We start from the raw sequence: 9,183 nt of genomic DNA on the forward strand, positions 1-9,183 counted from the left end.
TCTGCCGTGCTGCCGATTTGAAAGAAGGTTCCCGTCTTGTCGGGCATGTGTGCGCATGCTTTTTGTTATGGCGGTAAGCTCCCCAACTTATTTCTGGCCCGTTGGCTGTGATTCACAAAGTAAAAAGATAGGCAATTAGCGTTGTTAACACGAAAATCGCATTTCAAAACGCTCGTGGGGCGTCGGGTTCTCCACTGAAAACAGCGATGTTTTTGTAGCAATATGGACCATTGTCTTGACGGTGTCGCCCATTCACAAGTTTTTGACAGACAATGCCGGCGGGAAAAATGACGCTGCTCCTGCTACAAAAAGCTACGAAAATGTGAAAGAATAGCCCTAAATTTTGGAAACGTTTCAATTTTACATGAGTTGGTATAACAATACTATATGAATCATACAGATAGACAGTTCAACAGTGATAATATTCTCACGTGCAAATGTACAGGTTCGTGGAATTAAACTATTTTAAAGACCATTAACTTTGAAATCATTGTGTCTGTCCTACCTTGTCACTTTTTCTTTCTTTGCACAAGAAGACCACGTGTATAAAACGACCACTTTACACTGGTCCCCAGGGTGGTCTTCTTAGACAAGTTTCACTGTACCCATAATGTTTATCCTGACAAAAGTAGTAGTACAAGCCATGTCATGTATCTGTCCCTTTCCACTGTACACAAATATGACATTACCACACTTTTGAACATGGTGTATGGTACAGAATAACAGTCAACATGAAAACAATAACTGTATGAAACTCAAGTCTCACCATACTCTTCCACACCAAAGGGCTGCTCAACCTGATCTCCCTAAGAACAAGACAAAAACAAGACTGTTAGAAGTGACACCACAACCTGATACAGACATATCTGAGTCATGTAAGCAAAAAAAGACTAAGCAGCAAGAATAACCATCACAACAAACTTGTCTTTGACAGTGCAATAATCTTTGATACATGACTGAACATCGCGCTTGGGGTTTAGGGACAACACTACACTCTTTAGTACAACCAGTAAATAATGTATTAAGTACAGTAAAACCTGCTCAAGATGGTCAGTAGGGGGACCGCGCCAAAAGTGACCATTTTTGCCAGTTGACCGGCTTGGACTTGGAGGGTAACCACTTGGGCAGGTAATTTAATTTGTACCTGTACATACCTCAACTTTATAGACTGGTAAGAAATATGTTATAGAGATACTTGAGGAAATTGGTGCATTCTATAAAAGATGTAACAACATCTGAGAACTATGCAGGCATTAAAAGTGTAATCCCATTCAATCAAACCAGGTGCTGAGTCATATACAGGGGGAACATCACAAAGGGGGAGATACTGTGACACATTCACTGCGTGACAGAGACTTACCCCAGCCAACATGGCTACAATTTTCCAGTCTCCAAGAAGCGGCTGATCAGAAAGTGGGAACTCCTTCTCCACAATACCGTCATCGTTCTGTAGTCCCCGCCATTGCACGATCTTGTTACCTTGTGGATCCTAGAGCACACATTCATTGTTTGTTAGGATCTTCATTCAAAGAATACAGACCACAACTTGTTCCTTGCAATGTCAGATGTTAATTTGTCTGTACTTTTACAGAATTGAATTCTTCAATACATATTTACCTCCATGTACAAAAATTCAAAAGCATTACATTGGATACTCACAAATATGTCAATGTCAAATTGTTCCTTCTTGGTCTTTAGCTCAGCATCCACAGCAAGGGCCCTCATCTTCACTGTTGATGCGAACAGATCTTCATCATTAGCTGGTAAGCTTGACATTCACTACATACATTTAGACCTTGCATCTTTACTACCAGAGTACATCATCATCAAGAAAGCATTACTTGTATCAAAGATATCATATATTTTGAAGAATAATCTACACTATGATGATAGCAAAAAAAATGGTGAAAGCAAAAAGCTAGTTATAGCAAATTAGTTTTTGAGGTGTCCAAATTTTTACATGTACAGAAACAGAGTAACTTGAAGTAGAAAGTTGCATGTGTATGCTGAGGCTCATAAAATGTTTTTTTTGTTGCCATTTTACCTGTCTGTCCAGGCTTGTATTTTCCCTTGTCAGTTTGTACAAAGATGGAGGAGGACTTGGAGTTGAAGGTCAGGTCCTTCTCCTCAGTGAAGGTCAGCCCACCGGTGCCTTCCACCTTCAGCTTGTAGGTACCGGCCGCTGTCAGATCCCCTGGAACCTGCAACATAACGGAGTATTGCTGTCAGACTACAGAACAATCAGTCACTGGCATGGGGTTCATTTGTAAGACTACAGATTACAATTTATTGCTGCTTATAGGTGGTTAATTTGTAAGTGTTGTAGACAAAGAATTCTCAGGTTTAATCCTCTCTATAACCTTACAATTATTAGTTTTCAAACAACTTCATTTTCTTCATAATCAATATAACTCTTAGTACATTGTATAATTTGGTTGTGCAGGGAGTTATCTGTGTTTGAAATGTGCGTCCTTAAAACACTTTCTTTCTCTTTTAGGGTCCACTTCAGATTGTTAACTATTCATGATTCATCATCATCATCCTTACCATATGTCAATGCTTGGCATTTTCACAGTTGTTTTAATTACTGCTGCTTGCACATATTCATGTCATGTGATGTGAAGATGTTAGGTCATATAGGAGACTGTTATGACATAGTCACCTATATTTTTAGGGCTTCAAATGTTAAACTACTTATAAGACACATGATTCTATATAGAGCTTTGGAAGACAAAACAATCTTCATGACTTCAAATTTCATGTACAAAAAAGGGAAAACTTACCACTAGTTCAAGGGTTCCATCTGCACCTGAAACCAACAAAATTTGTCAATGTTTCATTGTACAAAAATAACCCCTTTCCTAGACGTTTTATTACAGTACTTAAGATATGCTTTATTTCTATTCTGTAAATGCACTGGTTACCAGGAAGCAACCTAACTTCAATGGCCTAAATTTTGAACGGGTCCAAAATGGTATCATTACTTTTGTGGCATGTGATAAGGTTGAAATTGTTGCTCAAGTCTGTATGACCCAATATAAACTATTTTACCCACTACTTATTAAACTAGTTCGTCCACCATGATGAAAATTTGCAATATTAAAAAGTTGATTTTAAGGACGATTACTTGGACTGAAGTCTCCAGATGCTGGTGTTCCGGTCGGCCTGCCATTCTGCATGAGGGTGGCGGTCACCTGCACACTGGCCGCGGCTGGGTCCAGGATGGACACACTCATGGTCAGGGGGCGACCAGGCCGGACCACTTTGGGGGCCATGATCAGAAAAGTTCTAAAAGAAACATGACATGAAGCAAAAAGGTTGTTGTTGGTCAGCTGAGTGTGAGTTGGACGGATAGATTTAGGATAGACGTTTTGTACATTACAGGGCACGTTACAGGGTATTAAAATTCATCACCATCTCCTCTCAGAATAGCATAAATATAATAATTGTAATACTAGTATGTAAAGTAATACTACAATTTTTAACAAATGAATAAAATGCAAAAATATAAACAAATTAAAAAAAAAAACCTTCCCAAATCTGAACTACATAATAATATGCAGTATTGAGTTATGCTGTCACTCTTTGTTTGAATTCAGAAAGTATTGTGTCAAACATTGTTTTCTTTGGGAATGCTACTTAGATTGTGATTAGGAATGACCAGGTCTTATAATTTTTGGTAGGAAAGTTATGAAAAAATGTTACACAGTGGCATTGTGTGGCATAATCATACTTTCTTGGTGTTTGACGAAGGACCCAGGGGTCCTGGGTTTGAATCCACTATCATGTCCTACCGTCATGACCTTGCCAAAAACACTCAAGATAACATTTCTCACTTTACTCAGGTGGAAATGAGTACCTAGCTTCATTAGTGACGTCCCTCGATTAGGACGTTAAATGGAGGTCCTATGTTAGAGGGGAGCCACACCTTGATAATGAGCCTATAAGAGACATAATGACTAAGTATTTCAAGTAGGGCTCATTAAATAGGACTAGCTAAAATACACTACACACATGAATGTAGAGCCAGGTCTGCCACGTAGCAGTCCAGCTTTAAAAACAGCTACTATCCAGAAAAACAGGTTATTGGCTCTTAAGCTAACTCATGCCTTGCTGTTGTTGTACCTGATTATTTAAACTTGAGTATCTTCATCGAAAAGGAATGTGACACGAGGTGGTAAACGAATCATACAGTTTTTTTTGCTGCGTCATGAGTCAAGTTTAAATTGACAACTAAAACAGGATGACATGCTGTATATGTGCTCTATCCTGCCTAATGTTCTCTGTAAAAACTATTAGAACCTTTCATCAAGTCCATTTTATAGAAATAACAGCACATACATCAGATTCAGAAGCATATGAAAGAGATGGTTTTGTGTCTATGCTGTCCTTAGCACATAAAAATGTACCACACAGCTGAAATGTGTAAGAGGATGCACATTCTATAGGGCTGAAAAAGCTTTTTGTTGGCCAATTGCCTGATTCTGTGCTTATGTAGCTCTACCCTGCTCTGTTGGTATAGCATCTAACATTGACCTTGAAGACTCTGTAAACTTTCATGGATACTCACCCTGGTGTACCAGGAGTTGGGGATGGGACGTCCAGCTCCTTCTGTGCCAGAACAGACCCCAGCACACACAATAGCAGGAGTCCCCTCATCTTGTCTGTAAGGTGTTCACATAATAAAACTGAACCAACTCTTAATACTCATAAAATCTGGGACAAGCACAAATAAATACATATAAAAACACATGTTGCATGTAATGGTTTGACTTGGCTGAGTAAGAGAAAAAGAAAATTATCTTTTGAAGTCTTTTGAAGATGCCAACTCCACATCACAGGACTTTTCAACTGTCCCACCTGGCCCTTCTGAATACCACAGTAAGCCGAGATAATGACACATGACATGCCTCAGTGAGGAGTTTGTGACAACAGCACTTGAGGCACCACACAAGTGTTGAGGTGCTCATGTTGGTGGTGTAAGCTGCAATCTTTGTCCTCACATTTTTTGAAACGTGCTCTAATAATTTTTCCTGACTGATCACTGATCAAGTGGTAACTGAGCCCTTCACAGGCAGGTGTTTACCACAAGTGCTGAGGTGATCTGTGTCACGACATTTTGCTGATTATTTCCTGACTGATCAAGTGGTAACTGAGCACTTCACAGAGGCAGGTGTTTATCATAGAAGGCCTCATGCCTACAGAAAGGTGAAATAATGGACAGAGATAGGAAAGGCTAAATATGAGTTCTACTAGATTTACCGGTAACTATCATGAGTGTTAGAAAAAACATATGATGTCCCTCAAGTTATCACAGAATTTACCTCCATAAGACACAATCAAGAACAAGCCTTGTCTACTCTCAAGGGGTGAAGAAATCATAAACATTACACATTGATTTGTGTGGCAGTCGTTAAAAAAGTTTATCAGTATATCTCAGATAAATACCAAAACTTTGACGCACAAAGGAATTCTTTCTGAATAATGCATGGTTCACTGGAAATTAAGGTATGTGTCCTAAATTGTCCTTACATGTGTAAGGGCGCATCTGTTTGATACATGTACTGTGGTTGTTATTCAAAGTTAACAGCTCCGACCTAAGTTTTGAAAAACATCTTATGGGACATCACAAGCGGGTTCACTTCAACCTTTTCCTTTATCATTTTATGCACCAGCAGGCTTACAGAGTAGGGTATCGACTCTAGCCAGACCACTCAACATTTCAAAGAATTCAACAAATCATTTTTTTAAACTTTGAAGTCACAATGCTTTGAAGTCACAATTACCCAGTCATGGAATTAACCGACACAGGCACTGTTGAAGGGACCATATGTATCTTGTTGTTGCCAAGTCACTTAATGCCTAGGCTCAGAAGAAATGTTGGCTCTACAAAGTTGTTTGATACAGCACATATGATTGATTCATAACAGCACATCAAATCAAGGAGTTTCTATGAGCTCATATAACCTCCTTGATTAAATTGTCTTAATAGTTTCTATCTTAACAGTCTTTGGAACTATTTGATAGACCTGAGAGAAGCAAGGAAAGAAATGAATGTGACAAAGAATAACAAACCCATTTCAAACAAACAAACATTTCAAAGTAAAAGAAAACAAAATGTCTAAAGCCTTCCATACCAGGTTTCCACATGATGAACCTTCTTCGTCAATGCGTCTTGTGTACGTGAGCAAACTTTTCTCACATGATGAGGACAAATAGGAACGTAGGTATGAGGTACAATGTTCAAATGACCCCTTGATGACATGATAAAGCCTGACCAACCTGGTCTCATTTTAAGACAAACACACCATTTACACCCTTTTACATGGTCAACAAGGTCAGATGATAATCTTGTCAATCAAATCTCAGTTATTGGGGACAGTGTGAAAAATTGAGTAAGTGCAGATAAAGTGTTAAAGAAGTGTTTTGTTGCAGGTCTGACTCAAAAGGCTACATGAAAGGGTGAAATATGTGTGCATATTGGAGATAATGTTAACTGCTACTAGTGTCATTAGATATTACAGTTAACGTTACCTATATTCTATTATAGCTACTATGCAAAAATGAAAATAAAACCATTGCAAGTAATATTACCTTATTGCTAATTACTTAGAAACACTATCAATGTCAAACACAATACAAAAATGTATATTGTTACAGAAATTGTAGTCATCACAACATCTCCATGTAATTATAGCCGTCTTGTGTGGCTTGCATAATTTCTGACAAATCTGTTTTTCTAACATTTGGAAATATGAATTTTTTTAACATGGTACTATTATATTACGAATTAATAACAAACTAACCTGATGTGTTGACATAACAAAATTTGACAAGTTACGCCCGACATAACTCACCCGTGTTCTTTATCTTTCTTGATCTTACTCTCAATCTAGACAGTACGTCTTTATCAAAGACAAAGTAAAGCGCGCCTCAGAGTCCGAGTGTGTTGATCCCTCTCGAAGTTGATCAAGTGAGAGACAAGAGTACAAACTACATAATTTGTAACAAACAACAGTGGACCAAAGTACTACACTGAATCTGGGTCTGTTTCTCTCCCCGGCCTTAACACAGCGTTATATACACTGGGCGTTAACGTGACTGGTTAACCAACTAGTCCAAGTGCCTGTTGATGTTGTAATTTGCAACAACAACTTTGGCGTGCCCTCACGTTTGACGCATGATGCCATGTTTTCATTCTGTCACTTACAAAAACCCAAACTTTTTGTGCAGCGTTCAAACATCAACGTAATACTGAGAATTGGGCAACAACGTCAGTAAAGAATTCATACCAATTTCGACACGCTATTCTTGCAAAGTTTCTTGATGAACAGAGACTTACCTGCGTTGCGTGCTGCTCCTACAACGCCTGAAGCCAGAATAGCCGCACCTGGTGTACCTGGCACTTTGCACGGCTCACGGAGGGGTCCGACCGGATATGACCTCTGGTGACACGGACACGCCTCTTTTATTCGTCACGTGACCGTGAATGTCGCAAAGGGAGAGATCTCCTCTCCGAGCAGAGGTTAGGTGTCGACGTGTTTTGGTATCTTTTGGGGCTCTATTTCAGGTTTTCTGTCTGTTTGTTTAGCTGACGAATAAAAAGAAACTCTGATAAAATAGGAAACAAAAAAAAAACGACTGGTTGTAAAGAAAACGTGCCAAAACCAAACCTCTGCTTGAGAGATCATTTGCATATTTGCACTGGACTCATTTGCATATTTGGCGGTCAGTTTGATAATGTGACGACGAAGTTATCTCTATCTCCAAGCAGATCTTCCGGTGGTTTAAGATAGTATCATAAGCTGGGGAAGGAATTTAGCCGGCAGATGAGTTTTATTTCACCGGTGGAATAAAACTCCTCTGTCGGCTAAACTCCTTCCCCATCTTAATATATGATACTGATCTGCCTGGAGAGTAACGCGTTACTAGTAATTCACCCTACCAAGGTCCTTGGTAGGGTGAATTACTCTCCAGGCAGAGGTTAGGTGCCGGCTGTTTTTTAAACGTTTTTTAGTCGTTTTTATCGGGCTTTCTATTTTGTCATGTTTCTTGAAGTCCGCAAAACACAACAAGATAGTAAGCGTTACCAAAATATTGCTATGTTTTGCCAAGGATGTTACATCAACTTGGTTTTGCGGTGTAACGTCCTTGCTTCAAGAAATATAACAAAATATGGCAGAATAATTCTAGAGGACCCTTGCTCCCGGCTGCGTCTGCTTGCCTAAGTAAAATACTAGCAGCGCGATATTCAGAAGGCCTTCTGATAAAAGCTCCTTGATTCTAGGTGTCATTTTAACCAACTTTTAAGCAGCGGATTGTAATAAAAAAAGGCACCGTAGCAGTATCAAACTCTTCCAATGATTAGAAGTTTTAATAGACGCTTTTTGTCCTTGACGTTTTCCTTATCTCATGTTGCACTCTTTCTTCGTGGTATCTGCAGATCCCACCGGCTTCTAATGTCAACTTTGAACGGCAAGGACTTTGAAAACAGTCCGACTGGGTCCATAACGGAGGCTAAGCGTTATATGATTTGATTAATATATGGGCGCAGGTGAAAAGAAATGTAAAAAATGAAAGAATGAACTTTTAAAAGCTCATTAGAATGACGAAAATAGAATAAAAAATAAAAATTCAACACTTCAAACAAATAAAACTATCTGCCAGAGGGAAAGACCATGTTAGTCACTGAGTGCACAGAACGCATTTATCGGCGATTTCTAGACAGGCAGGCCAGAGCACCCCCCCCCCCCCAAAAAAAAACCCAAGGACCTTTCATCAGATTTAAAAAAACAACACGGTAACCAATTTTATATATATAACAGCTTATTTGATGCAGGAGGTTTTGGGCAAATTCTGTTGTAATGATGGTGAGGTAGTACCACACGATCACTACCGGGCAAGCAGGCTAATGATGAGGAGATGAGGAGAATGATGAAGAGGAGAATGTAATGCCCCATTGGCTGCGCGCGATGCAGTGTTTAGTGGTTCGTCCCGTGACTCCAGTTGTTGCACCTGTTCACTACAACCAGCAATTTACGAGCTGGAACCATTTGTGGAATCCTAATTTACAACTCTGAAGTGGTTGGTTCATTCTACCATTGAAAACCTGGACAATTTGGCATTTGGCTTCCTACTTTTTAATGAAAACTAGCTGGTCGCATTTTGCTACATAATTTGCAT

General features: G+C 39.2%; 1 protein-coding gene across 1 annotated transcript in view; it reads right to left on the minus strand.

Moving 5' to 3' along the window:
• The window catches only part of LOC118418113 (CD109 antigen-like), a 39,315-nt gene extending 33,140 nt beyond the window's left edge, over positions 1–6,175 (minus strand). The window contains exons 1-8 of the mRNA XM_035823943.1: positions 6,138–6,175; positions 4,571–4,664; positions 3,128–3,288; positions 2,784–2,809; positions 2,045–2,201; positions 1,660–1,730; positions 1,361–1,489; positions 767–806 (exon numbers count right to left, since the gene is read on the minus strand). Of these exons, the coding sequence (XP_035679836.1) occupies positions 767–806; positions 1,361–1,489; positions 1,660–1,730; positions 2,045–2,201; positions 2,784–2,809; positions 3,128–3,288; positions 4,571–4,664; positions 6,138–6,150 (691 nt within the window). The 5' untranslated portion in view covers positions 6,151–6,175. The remainder of the gene's footprint in view (positions 1–766; positions 807–1,360; positions 1,490–1,659; positions 1,731–2,044; positions 2,202–2,783; positions 2,810–3,127; positions 3,289–4,570; positions 4,665–6,137) is intronic.
• Positions 6,176–9,183: the final 3,008 nt, after the last annotated feature.

The sequence above is a fragment of the Branchiostoma floridae genome, chromosome 6 (genome assembly GCF_000003815.2).
Source record: "Branchiostoma floridae strain S238N-H82 chromosome 6, Bfl_VNyyK, whole genome shotgun sequence".
In the NCBI taxonomy this organism is placed as follows: Eukaryota; Metazoa; Chordata; class Leptocardii; order Amphioxiformes; family Branchiostomatidae; genus Branchiostoma; species Branchiostoma floridae.